The sequence below is a fragment of the Xiphophorus hellerii genome, chromosome 18 (assembly GCF_003331165.1).
Source record: "Xiphophorus hellerii strain 12219 chromosome 18, Xiphophorus_hellerii-4.1, whole genome shotgun sequence".
NCBI classification, from domain to species: Eukaryota; Metazoa; Chordata; class Actinopteri; order Cyprinodontiformes; family Poeciliidae; genus Xiphophorus; species Xiphophorus hellerii.
In genome coordinates, this window is record NC_045689.1 from 31,900,991 (window position 1) to 31,914,656 (window position 13,666).

At 38.0% G+C, this 13,666-nt stretch overlaps 1 protein-coding gene across 3 annotated transcripts; it reads right to left on the minus strand.

Moving 5' to 3' along the window:
• Positions 1 to 2,235: 2,235 nt before the first annotated feature.
• Positions 2,236 to 11,691, minus strand: LOC116737564 (Na(+)/H(+) exchange regulatory cofactor NHE-RF3-like). Of its 3 annotated transcripts, none has more exons than XR_004342852.1 (11): positions 11,512 to 11,691; positions 10,174 to 10,264; positions 9,178 to 9,239; positions 8,888 to 9,099; positions 7,563 to 7,634; positions 5,580 to 5,712; positions 5,057 to 5,196; positions 4,754 to 4,961; positions 4,017 to 4,213; positions 3,828 to 3,943; positions 2,236 to 3,197 (listed from the first exon to the last, which is right to left on the minus strand). XR_004342852.1 is itself a non-coding variant. In XM_032590785.1 (11 exons), exons 1-11 carry the CDS (start codon positions 11,525 to 11,527, stop codon positions 3,165 to 3,167), a joined length of 1,284 nt encoding a protein of 427 aa, XP_032446676.1. In that variant the 5' UTR covers positions 11,528 to 11,668; the 3' UTR covers positions 2,236 to 3,164. The 3 variants fall into 3 exon arrangements, 2 of the variants coding, with proteins under 2 accessions (XP_032446676.1, XP_032446677.1); XM_032590785.1 differs by having other exon boundaries at positions 3,828 to 3,947; positions 11,512 to 11,668; XM_032590786.1 differs by having other exon boundaries at positions 3,828 to 3,947; positions 5,057 to 5,193; positions 11,512 to 11,666.
• Positions 11,692 to 13,666: the final 1,975 nt, after the last annotated feature.

Consider the following 13,666-nt stretch of genomic DNA (forward strand, 5'->3'; position numbering starts at 1 on the left):
CTCTTTTTTATTTATTTATTTTCATGTTTTGATTTGCTGGGCCCATGTAGCTCTGAAAATGTTTGCTGATCATTAATTGTTAAATTACCAGAGAATATTTCAGAATTGAACAATATTCTACCTGAATGATGAGTTCAGAGGTTAATTTAAAGACTAAACACCATTTAGTTCTTGTCTTTTATGAGCGTGACTTAAGGCCCTTCAGCCAATGGATGTGAGAGGATACCAGCACGCTTGGCTGCCGTTTCGCCAAGCGACCAAAGTTTGACAAAAATTTTGTATAACTTTACTGGCCTTCTTTTTCTTACCTGTTGCTGCTGTTCTTTGATGCCGCATCACCTCTGGATCTTACCTCAGCTTGGTACAGCCTGTTTTTTTTCCTACAACAATGTGGTTTTCCAGCGATGCCTGGTGCGTAGCTAGCCCAGGATCTTCTACTCTTGGGTCCAAAGGTGTTGAAGGCAGTGGAGAAGTTGAAAAACAATGGCATCATCCACCCCAGTTCCAGGCTGATAGGCAAACTGAAGTGGGTCCAGCGATGCACTTACCAGGTGGCATGGCTGCACAAGGCCCAGTCGTTTGAGGGTCTTCGTCAGGTGGGATTTTAGAGCCACTGGCCTGCAGCTGTTGGAGTCCTTTATGGGGAGTCTTTGGAACAGGTATGACTCGAGGTTTTCAGAGCTGTGGTACCCTCTCAGGTGACACCCACGTCGCTTCCAAAGTCCACTTGGAACGTTGGGTCAGTCTGCAAGGTGCAGATCCTTCTCTGGTCAGGAGCCATATGCCAGATCTCCAAACCCAGGTGAAAAAAGTAAAAATCGCCAAAACTAGCATGGCATTATGGTGCATATTGTCAGATTTACAGTTCTAGCACTTAAATCAAGAAATAAATATGGTATCTATTCCATCTAAAGAATGGAATAAAAAATAGTAAATTGTAAATGTTGCTTTTATTTAGTTGATTTTACCTTAAAAAAGGTCAACAAGTGGTTAGTTGCACAAATGGACATGTATGCAAACCAAACTTGCTATTTTATTCTATAACTTAAAATGAGGATGATGGATAGCATCCATCTACCATAAGGACTGTCAGCCCATAATTACGGATTTGGAATGAATCATGTTTACAAGGTAAGAAGATTAAGGCTTTATAAGTACATGTGATCAAAAAGATATAAAATATACCACATTATGGAGAAGGTATGTATCTAGCCATTAGTAACTATGGAGGAAATGCTCCACCATCATGTAACCTAATATCTATAAAAAACAGATTAGCATCTAGTCTTTTGTTTGCTTGCAAGTCTGTTTATGACAGTGATATAAATCATGTGATGTGAATTTATGATGCTCATACAGGAACGTGGGTCAGCAATTTGATCAACACCTGGTCTGTTTCTAAGCTAGCTATTTCAAAACTTTTGTAAATACCACTGTCTATGATCCTCAACTAGATGTGTTGCGTTCACAGACAAATTAGCTCAACTTGAACAAGTAGGAGCCATGGCTACACTGGCAAAGAACAAACAACTCTTTGCTCCAGTTCCTCACATCCGTCATGACGCCTTGAGTGATTAAATGTTGTAGTTGCAAAGGGTCAGTATCATTAGACCTTTTTCACGACAACCGGAAGCTGTGTCTACTTGTGCTGGGACACTCTCTGTTTTACTGAGTTTATGCAAGTAAAAGGTAAAACGTCTCTCTTTTCAACATCCTTACTTAATTTGCCAGCATTTTCTTTCGCTGATGCGGAGGAAATTGCAGTGGCGAATTCACGCAGCAGTATACACGAGAATGAATGGATACAAGTTCTTCCATGAAGAATATCCACAGCTATCAAGGTAAGAAAAGACCTAGCTTAGCGAGCTAACTGCTAGCTACAAAATATGAAGTACATCAACATTGTAATGAAGCCTAAATTAGTGTGCTATATTATTTGGAATATTTGAGACAGACATGGTGTAAACTTTTAAACTATAGTTTGACATTCTGAAATTTGTTTGCCATTACAACTTGTGAAAAACAGCATGGCAGATGTTATGAGATGCTAGCTGACGCTTGATGTTCAAACTGCTTTACTTCTTTACTTTTGGAAAAGAGGGGAACTTTTCTCAGGAATGAACTCAGCTGCTGGTGGTTAGTGCTTTCCCTTCCTGACCTGTATGAAAACTTTTAGTAGATTACATCTCCTATTTTTCATATTTTTTGCTATGTGTTTCTATGTGAAGTATTTTCTTTTTTTTTTTTCTTCTTTTTTTTTTTTTACAATATTTAGACTTTAAATAAGCGATTACAGAACCATTGCAATCACAGTTTTGATATTTGGTGTTTTAATCAGATATACCTTAAATACAATTTGCGGTTCATTAAATAATGCATCTGAAAACTGTTTAGAAAGTTATATTTACAGAAACCTTTTCATCTGGAAAATACTGGCAATAAATATGACTTTTTAATAATGTCATCTCTTCTTTTCCACAACTCTGCTCTAGAAATAAAATGCATATAATAACAGTTGAAACCAGAAGTTTACATGCACCAAATAGAAAGACACATGTTCCTTTTTTCTCAGTCTAGTTAAATCTAACCAAACTTCTCTTGTTTTGGTTTGGCCAATTTTGCAAATACAAACGTATTTCTATTTGCCATATGCTATAATAATAAGAAAAACTTCTGGTTTCCCCAAGTTCATATACATAAACATACACCATTACAGTTTTAATGCCAATTTTATGTAGTGTTTAAAAAAAAACCCTTCTGGGTTTTTCAATTGTTAAAATTACTTTAAACGAAGAAAAAGAAAAACACATTTTAACATTTTAAAGAAATCGTCTAATTCCAGCACTGTAGGAACCAACAAATAAGATGTTTGTTCAGATGTTTAAAAGGTCGTTGATCAGTTCATGCAAATGCAGTATATAATGAGAATTGACATCTGCCTTGATTATTTTTCTGCATAATATCTTTTCTACTGAATATGATATTAGAAAACAATGTAGACATATGCTACTAAACGAGACGTCTGTACTGCAATGATTCATTTAACGCCTTCTCATGAACAGGCAAATTCCAAACATTACATTTACATCCTGACACATTGACTTCTGCTGACCCGTCCAGGTTCCTCCTCCAACTGCTGATCGCCTTTGGTCACGTCTTTCTCATCACAGAAAAACATCCTCTGTTCTCTCTGATAGCTGGAAAAACAACAGATAATTCATGCATACTGTTTTTCAAAGAATTAATGTGAATAGCACAATGGTGCCAATGACACCAGTGATCACCAAGAAAGGAGCAAAATATAAAACTGAATAATTGCTCAAAATAAATACGAGTCCTGAGCATAGAAAACAAACACAAAAGGGCCAAAGGATAAGGAAAAAAAATACCGACAAAATGAACTGGAAAAAAATATATAATAAACTACACTTTGAAATAATTTGGGCTAATTTTAAACAAAGTTATAATTGCTGATTGTAAAAATGATTAACTGTCATATCAGCTATAATATATTGGATCGCTTTAAGCTGACTATCACCGTTTTAAGTGATATCTGGGGCCTTTGAAAATAAAGAGATATCTAGTGCTTAAATACCTAAACGTGGACATGATTTAGCCAAAATTGAGACGTATACAAAAAGCTGGTGGAATGGAATTGAGAACATTTGAGCAAACTTTATTTTGATAGGTATAAAATCAGTCAGTGGTTGACATGTTACTAGGCTTACTTGATCAGTTAACTTTCGATGAGCTGCCACTGGAGCTCTGACAGGCCTCAGGCCCAAACGTCACTTCAGAAACAAATATTTCAGCTACTGTTTACATACCTTTGGGATTATGTTTCCAGATTGATCAAGGTGGACTGTATCCCGTTCATCCTGATTGCTCATTGTGTTGTTGCAGTTGAGAGAATACTCTTCATGGAACAAGAGAGGAGGCACTCCTAACTGACAGAGTGGAGAAATTCTAACTAAATATAGAAGTTGTTTTGCAATATTTAATATTATTTTACCTACCTCTCTGTAATATTTTCTTCCTTGTACAGACATAGATGTCAGTGTGACATTGTCACCACTCTTTCTTATCAGTCTGACAATTTCCTCGTGTTCCAAGGACTCAACAGGGTCACCATTAACAGCCAGCAGCAGTTCGCCATCCTCCATACCTGCTTCCTCTGCTGCGCTCCCCACATCCACTTCCCTCAGTACATGAGCTGGCATTTGTGGATGAAGAACAGCAGGTGTTTATTGGACGTACATTTGCTCTGTTGGTAAATTTATCAGGGTGAAGTGTTTGAGGTCACTGACATAAATAATGTGCCGTTTTCTTTGTTGTTTACCCAATCATAATTACGACACAACATTTTTCTAGCTTGTACTGAACAGTTTCAGTAAGATTTGATGTGATTACAAAAGTGTTAAAAAAAAAAAAACGTTAGCACCAAGCTTATGGAAGGCAAGGATGTCAAAATCAGAAAGCACCTAGAACAATTTTAGGTGAACACAGAAATGTTATAAAGAGGGTTTCACTTTTGTAACTGGAGTTTAAAAGTGTTGTTATTTCTTTGGTAGCTTTCTGTAGTGGTTGAGTCAAATCAGAATAACTGATGGAAAATGTGAGAAGAAAATGGCAATCTAAAAAAATCTTGAGGTTATTTCATCAGCTGAATGTATGAGTTTCTGTAAAGGGGTGAGTTCATGTTAATCTCAGGGACAGATTGCAGGAGTGGATTGTTATTTCCTGTGTTACTCACCTATCTTTTGTGGGGGTTCCACTCTCTCTTGCCTTAGCAAAAAACCAAATCCATCAGGTCTTTTCAGCAAATGTAAGTTCTTAGCATAGTAGGGAAGGTTGTTACTTTCTGCCAGCGTAGGAAGGATGGGCATCCTCCGCCTGAGATAACAGGACTCACTGTCACTGTCAATTACCAGCACTGTCACTGAGTTTCCACTCTTCTTTACCTGATAACCAAACACACAATCTTAAAACAATCTTAGAATACTCCTAGTCAACCAATGAACCATGTCAGATATTACTGAGGGCAGGATATACCTACAATTCTGTTCAGATTGGTGGTTGTGAGCCCTGACACAGAGACTCCATTGATCCAGATCAAAATGTCTCCAAAGTGGACACCAGCTTTCTCTGCTGGACCATCAGATACCGTGTTCACCATGTATCGACCCCTCTGACCTTCTGACACAACCACGCTGTTACCATGACGTTCACAAGAAATTGTATGGTAAGTACGCTCTACTAATAACCTTAAGCAACAGAATTCCAGGAAAGTCAAGGCGAACCAATAAATATGATTTTTAATTACAAGTTCTGTTAATAAAAATCTTGCTGTAGGAAAACGGTAAACTTTTTCTGTTTCTGAATACAGAACACAATCATAAGGAAAGCAGTGTAATAAGCAAGAAACATTTAGATCAACTTAAGACAAAGGGACAATGGACAGACAAAAGAGAACTGAAATAAATACCCTTGCATCGTCTTAGAAGAACAGAGATCACAAAGTGTGCTTGTTGTTATCTGAGGATGCCAACAAACACAATTGTCAAAAAAGTGGAAGTTACCAGTAATTGGTATGAGAGTCATCCCCAGTCCATGGTCTGGATGTCTGGTGATGTGACACAGTCTTGGGCGAGTCCACCTGTCTCCTTTGGTGGCTTTGGCAAGCTGTTGTAGGTCTAAATCCATGACCACTGCCTGATAAGGCACAACAGGAGGATTCAGCAAAGTGGAAAATGAAGATTACACACTGTGCAGTGACAATAACTCACATATAATTACTTAGTTTTTCCAATTCCAAATATGCTTTTGCTAAATGAAGTTAAATCAACCCTACTAAAGACTTAGTCAATCATCAGGTTTAAACATGGTCAGATCAGTACAATGGTAGTCACTCAACTAGTAGGACTTGTACAACATCTGTCTTTCCCAGTAATTTTCAAGTTTTGAAGAAGCGAAGGTGATTTTCCATCATGACATGCAAATTCTTTCTGCAAATAAAACCTGTAGCTGATATCTATGGGTATCTAAATTATGGGTTTCTATAACTATATTGGCTGTTTTCCCAGATAAATTACCATCCATCCATCCTCCCATCCCAAGAAATAGTCAGTGTTACTAACCTCCTGGAAGCACAACCTGTCAAATTTTGAAAACTTTGAAAAGTTCCATCAATATGGGCTGTGCTAAGAGACATTGAGTGTACTGTATGTTCAAGTCTGTGGAGATGTAGTAGAGGGACTGTGGTCAGGACAAGGGAAAACACAGTTGCAAACTTAAGGACTTAGTTGCTCTAAATTTGTTGAACTAACGCAATAAATCTGTGTTATTGGAGACATTTATAGCACTCACTTCTCACACTGATCTGCGTGAGAAGTGAGTGCTGCTGTGAGCTCGTCCTGCTTCTTAAGAACTGCATTCGGTCTCACGCAGTCATCCTGCAGCAAACCATCTACAGTCAGAGTAGATGTGGGCAATGTGGACATTGTGTTCACATGTGCAGGGCGCAGCTGCAAATGTTATATTTTTTCTCCCCCATAATGCATATGCATATTAGTATAAATGCCTGTAAAGGTCCCACTACGTCTCTGAATAACCATGGCAACTGCCTCTTGTTGAGTCTGTTACAACTACAGCTACCCAGACAACCAGTTTCTAAACAAAATGTGCGTCTTTTCTCCACGTACGAAACATTTGCCTTTGGGCAAGTCAGACAATCACATTGCTGTTTCTGTTGTTTTCCTTTTCCCCATTCACAGAATCGTCCGTTTTCGAGTCCAACTCAGGAACAATCTTCTGTGAGACTTTCACAATGTTCTTCTGATGTTCTCATCCTTCTTCTCTGTTATACCTTTAAAAGTTAATTGTTCTCTTTGAATAGCTGTTTATGTTTTCCAACTTTGAAATCCTCATATTGCATTCTTTCATTTCCTCAACGTTAGCAGAGCCAAGCTTGCAATCATAGCCCTGCTCTGTCTCGTTTTTTTCTCTAATGTCTGAGCTTGTGTATCCACTCTCTTTAAACTCATGATTGCTTCAAATGTGGCATTTAGGAGACCTGGGCAGTATCTCCTGCCCTAGATGACTTTACTCTTATTTTCACTCTGGTGCCATTAGAATAATTAGTTGTGTTTGTGTTGCATAGAAACTTATGACTTTCTATGCAACCTGTGATGTTTTTGTCTTTTGGGACACAGCTTCATTAACTTGTTAGCATTCATTGGAGTTTGTTGGGTGAAATAACACACATCAGAGAGGAACTTGTGGAAATTTATGGCATTCTAGCCACAAGCGACTGTTCAGACCGCCGTCGTGGTCCAAGAAGCCGCTCTGTTGTCCATCACACTTTGTGGATATAGCTTGTGTGCCAGATTTACAAGTGTAATACAAACATGCAACCAAGGTTCAGGACTTTTGTATGTAAAAGAAAAAAAGGTTGTGTTAACATTTTTTATTAATCGATTTTGTTTTTCCAGCTCTAGTGGCCTTTATTTCAAAATAATCCAATCCAACCAGGTCTTTATCAGTTTATCATTAGCATGCAGTACCTGCTCATACTCTTCCCTCCGTAGCACCAGAAGAAACAAGTCTAAGCCACATGACTGGATCTTTCTCACAACCTGAGAAAGATGAAGGAAAATACATAAATTATGCACTTTATGTCTTACATACAGCCACTACACACAGACAACAGAATGGGGAACATGACAGGACGGCTACTCAGAGATCAGGACCTGCTGGCTGACTCAAATAATCGGCTAGTTTGGTCTAGTGGAGCCGCTCTGCTCCAAAAACACTAGAGCAAAAATAACAATGATTAATTCCTGATGATTAATTCCTAATTCACATATTGCAATGTGACATGTATTTTGCTATTCATTACAAAAATCTAATTATCAGTCTGACAAATTTTTTTCCACTACATGTTTTCACATAAAAAAATGAGTTAATCGCTGTCTGAGTGCTGTAACTTGTTCCTGTCAGAAGACAAGTCCTAAGAGAAATGTACCCTGGAGCCATAACTTGAATAAAACTAATCTACACAATATTTACAGGCAGCTATATGAAAAATAAACAAACACTAAACCAGACTAACAAATACAAACACAAAAAATGAAAACAACAGCAAACATCTACTTACAGAGAACATATCGGATATGGAGTTTTGGCTTGCATAATGACTCAACATGTTATCAATTCAAGTTCTAAGAGCCCTGAGATCTTTTCAGATAGATCTCTTCATCTTTTTCTGATTATCTCTCTATCTGTCCCATCCTTTGATAGAGATCTGACAGGATGGAGACTGGAGGTCAAAGAAGGAAAGTGGTGTATATAGCATCCCTGTCGCTTATCGTTCTTGAATAATATTGAGACTTGTCTCTCTTTCTCTGCCAACTCACATCCACCTCCCAAGACTCAAAAATATTGGGACATTGCCATTTGAGTCAACACTAAGAATAAGTTCACAGAAAGCCAGAGAATGGATGATAGACAGGACTGAAGAACACATTCAAATCAGGGCCTGTGTTCTAGAGAATCCTAGAGACGTCGTTTCAGGACAATTCTTAGAATTTCTGGAATTCTAAGATTTTCTTAGAATGTTGCTTCAGTAAGAGAAAATGTATTCACAAAGCACCTTGGTGCTCATATCATGACAAAATGTTGGAAGTAGTGAGGACTTTTATTGAGCCTAAGAATGTCTTTAGCAGGACAGATGGTGGAAAAAAAGTTCTGAAAAGATCTCTATACCATTTATCTTCCAGCATCATGCTCTCCAAACTTCTACGGATTGTGTCTGTATATTACATAATATGTTAGTTATATATTCCCCATCATCTGCGGGGAACATATGAGCTGGTTTCTGGACACTCACCTTGAAAAAGTCCATGTTGCCCACATATGTCTCATTGACCTCCAGCAGTCGCTCTCCGCCTCTGAGGCCACAGTGCTCTGCAGGACTCCAAGGTTCCACTTCTCTAATTACGATTCCATGGTTGTTCTGTTCCATGTGTAAGTGAAAGCCAAAGCTCTGAGCCTCCACACGCTTCAGCTGACAGAGGCGGGGTACCATGCACAGGTCAGGTTCTGGACATACAGTTGAATAAGTAACATTGCTCTCGCACTAAAATGTGATTAAAGAACAAAAAATACAACAACACTCACCTAAATCATCAGTGATGATCAGAGCCGGATTATCAATCCCCTCCTTTGGGTTGAAGGTAAAACTAAAATAAAAAAATATACGAAATGATAAAATTGGGCCAGATAACCACATAAAACGTTAGGTGTCACAACAAATATTTTTGAAAATATTTTCAAATACTGGTAGAATTTATTGATGTATGATAATATATAGGCTCAACAACCTCTTACAAAATGCTGACTTTATTCTGTAGACTAGGGATGATGATGCAAAGAAGTATTTTACATAAAATGAAGAAAATTATGGAGAACCCTCAGCATTCTGTTTATGAGACCATCATAGAAAAACAGAGGTTCTTCAGGCAGAGGCTTCTTCAAGTTTACTGTAATACAGACTGCTTCAGGAGGACCTTCCTGCCTACTGCCATCACCATATTTTATAGCTTTATAAATGGAAATTCTGTGCCATTCATGCCCTGATGTCAGCAAGACTGAGGAAGCCATTTAGTTCAAAAGGAAATGGACACATCATAAAATAAAATGGTACACAGTGATTCCTAAAAAGCACCAAGAGGCAGCAAATAAAGAGAGAACCTTCTGGAATAAGGCAGAGATAAAGATTCAAGGATTTTGTTGTATACAATTTTTACAAATCATGAATCATCCAATATGATTTTACCTGTCTTACAAGAACTTCTCCAATACTCCTATCCTACATCTGTAAGAGAAGTACGTTGCCAAATATAATGGAAGTGAGATTCTCCTATAAGAAACTCCTTCAGTAGGAGTTTCTGTAAGACCTAAACGACAGCAGAGCCAAATGTACTGAAGTCTCACAGCAATACCAGTACAACACAAACAGGTCTCTGAACACAATGTATATCGGAGAGGTTTTGAAAGAAACAACTCGAACGTCTTCATTTCTTGACAAAACAAATTACTGAAGCATTTATTTATAAAAATGTTTGCAAAGTTAAAGAGGTGGCGGATAATTCAAAGACTAAATTGTGGACTAACCGTGGGCAGTCCATCACATCCTGGTGTCCTGGTGGAACATGACAATGAGACTCTGGTAAACAAGGAACAGTTTTTGACTGAGCCAAAGCACCTAGAACCAAACATAATGCAGCACGTTTAGGAATGGCATTAATAATAAGCTTAAATAAGCTTTGATTTGTTTGTTATTTGTATTTACAACAGAAAGCATCATAAAACAAAAGTTAGCCATATATTTGTCGACTGGCGTATTACTGACCAAACATCTTTCGTCATCCAATCCTAATCAAACAATGACAGTGATATTACGGTCATTACATATGGGTGAAATGTATGATGTAAAATTATGATTGTACGAAATCTTCCAATACAATAACACTGTTGGTGAAACTGAAAGTTTGACAGGGAGACGTTGCATCATAAAATCACACCTCAAGATATATTTGATATTTACCTGGGAAGATGAAACCATAAACCATAGACACAATTTTAATCCATTTATTTTAAGAGTAGCATTTATGAAATCAAAATCTCAAAAAATTTGCTCATATCTCTTCACTTGATGTAGTGTATATTTTTCTTCCAAATATATCTGGAAATTAATTTGATTTATTTTTTTAATGGTACAAAATTTTCCAATGTTGATAGTAAGCTGGATAGCAATCAATCATAAATTGGGTCTATCAGCGTCCATATGTTTTGTTTTTCATTTTTCACCCATATTTTCAGAAATAAATATTTGATAGAAGTTTTGATTGGGATGTCGTAAATCTCAGTCAGATGAGTGCATAACAATTCACAAACAAGAGGCTTTTGAAAATATCTAAATCATTTTAAAGATGTAAGGGGTCTCGTTTTTACTGCCCATGAAAATAGTGGCATCATTGGTTAATTGACTTCTAAAAACTTTTCCTAAAATATTAAGAGGGCCAGTATTAGAGTTTTTAATAATAAATAGACAGTATTTAGCTACTTTATGGACAAACACAGACATATAAATAAATAAGAAAATCTTGTGATTACAAAAGGTCTTCGCAGTGCGTTTGTTGCTCGGTGCCTAAATATCAAACTTTGATTTAGATAATGCCACCCCATAAAACTTTAACCGCTAGTGCTGGTGTCAGATTAATATTTTTTTAATTAAAAATCATGACAATGCAAAACACTACAGAGATAGTGCTGTATCTGCTACTATTTGTGATCATTTTTGTAGCGTTAGCTGGTACTAGACTCATATATTTTTATGAACTTGCCAAAAAGTCCTGATAGTATTAAAACTAACATCTGCAGAAGAATGCATAAATAGCACAAAGGCAATGTAAATCAGTTGAAGGAAGAAAGACGGAAAAGCCAGCCTACCTTTAGAGGATGACATGGAGTTCTCTGTTTTCAGCGACTCATAAAGAGGAACTGTGAAGGGACAAAGTTCACAACACACTCAGAATCAACAGGTGAGATAGTAACTCCTTTCTTCACAAATCCTTACGTTAAATATTGACCAACACTTTGAAAATGATTGTGAACTCAGTCTGGGACCTTATGGTGGAAAGCTGCGGGATTTTAAAAAAAACATTTTTACAGTACAGGATCAAAGGTATCTTAAACCTAAAGTGCACCTTACAATACAGTACTGATCGTTGTACTCAATACTCGATACACAAAGTATCCATCCAGACAATTACCGAGTTAGTCAGTACTTGATAGTTAAGTACTGACTAACACAGGGGTGGGGAACCAGTTCTGGATTAAGAGCCTAATTAAGCTTATCTCTGTAAAGAGCCACACAGCAATTTCAAGATTAGCTTTATACCAGGTTGCTGAAACAGCTTTTTTTCTTAGTCCCTAAGGTTTTAGAGGGACACCTGACAGTATTTATATTTTACCAGTGTTGGTTTGTACTCTGTTATAGCTACTCGAAGCAACTTTTTCACGTGTCAGTAAGAACAGAACAATGATTAGACTTAACTTGTTTAAGCGCAGCAAAAACACCTTCATAGACATACAGAAAACATTGCCAGACTGGGGGATATGATAGTCTGCTGCACAGGGATGGAAATCCCATTTCATTATTGGGGGGGACCATAAACAGGGAGATTTCCTAAGATCAATTTGGGGGGATGGAGGGCGGCAAAGTTAAAGTTAAATGTAATGCAAAATGTGGTTTAAAAAAAGGTTTTTGTGTTCAAGCTGCAGGATCAAAAATGACTAGTAAGTAGTAAGAGTTAGAGAACTAAATATAGTTGAAATGTTGGCTACCTTCGACCAAAAAAAGAGGTAAGTATATGAAAGCAATGTAGCCAGTTTAGCTAGTTAGACCCAGGGGGTCTTTTGTGGCCTCCAGTGTCCCTTATATGAAAGTAGGCTGACAGGAAAGGGGGAAGACAGGCGTCAAATGTCACCGGGTCCGGGAATCGAACCCGCGATGGCTGTGTCTGGGTCACGCTATCCCCTACGCCACCACAGCACGCCCCTGTTTAGCTAGTTTTGATTTAAGGCATAGTGAAGCAGTTTATCTTGATTCAGCCAAAGTAATAAGATAACGAACTGCAGTCTAATTTTGTATTGTTAATGTGTTTCACCCTATTGAGCAGTGAAAGTAAATAAAATGTGTTGCATGTCTTTTGCTTTAAGTATTTACTTACTGGAGGATTTTTTGTTTGTGCTGTAGAGCCACAGCTAACAGCTAGCTTCTCACTTGAGCGGCTCTGACAGAGCCTGTGCTGTTCAGCTTTCTCCTACAAGGTGGACTGAACCATTGCTCTAACAGTGGTGGGGGTGGACCTAAAAAAAAAAATCATTCTTGTTTTTTTCTTATATGACTGGAAGATTTATTTCGTTCTTTGTTTCTATTGCCTTTTCATATTGATATTGTTTAAATGCAAAGGTTTGTTTGGGGTGGGGTGTGGGGTGTGGGGGTGTGGGGGTGGGGGGGTTCCCAGAGCCCCGACACCCCTTCCAGGAATTTACGCCCATGCTCCTGCAGGACATTTCATGTAGGACAGTTTACTCGCTTGGCCATATTTGTATCCATTTAATTGAGGGTAGTGTGGTGACTGCTAACATTTGCATATTTTACACTGTAGTGTACTTTAAACATTACTTTGGCGCCACACAGCAACATCATCACTGGCCCCATTTAGCCCCCTTTAAAGTTTGGTATTTGAAAGACTGAAATTTAAATGGTACATTTTTTTCCCCCAATACTGACTCTGGTTTGGATTTAGTTCTTTCACATGAATATGTTCAGTTTTAAGCCATTCCGTTGTGGCCCTGGTGTTTGTCCTGCTGGAGGCTGAAGCTCCGCCCCACTCTCCAGTCCTTTTCACTCCAACAGGTTTTCTTCACCCATTGCTCTGTATTTGGCTCCATTTATCTTCTCACCAACTCTCACCATCTTCCCATGTCTCTGTTAAAGAGAAGCACTCCCACAGCATGATGCTGCCACCACCATATTCAACAATGGGGATGGTGTGTTGAGATTGATCAGTGATGTGCAGTGTCAGTTTTCCGTCAC

What these genes read in the sequence shown, in the direction of transcription:
- LOC116737564 (XM_032590785.1), bottom strand. An exon ending in GACTCTCATACCAATTACTG is followed by an intron (nt 5,197 to 5,579) that starts GTAACTTCCACT and finishes TGGTTGTGTCAG; the next exon opens with AAGGTCAGAGGGGTCGATAC. An exon ending in CCACCAATCTGAACAGAATT is followed by an intron (nt 4,962 to 5,056) that starts GTAGGTATATCC and finishes TTTGGTTATCAG; the next exon opens with GTAAAGAAGAGTGGAAACTC.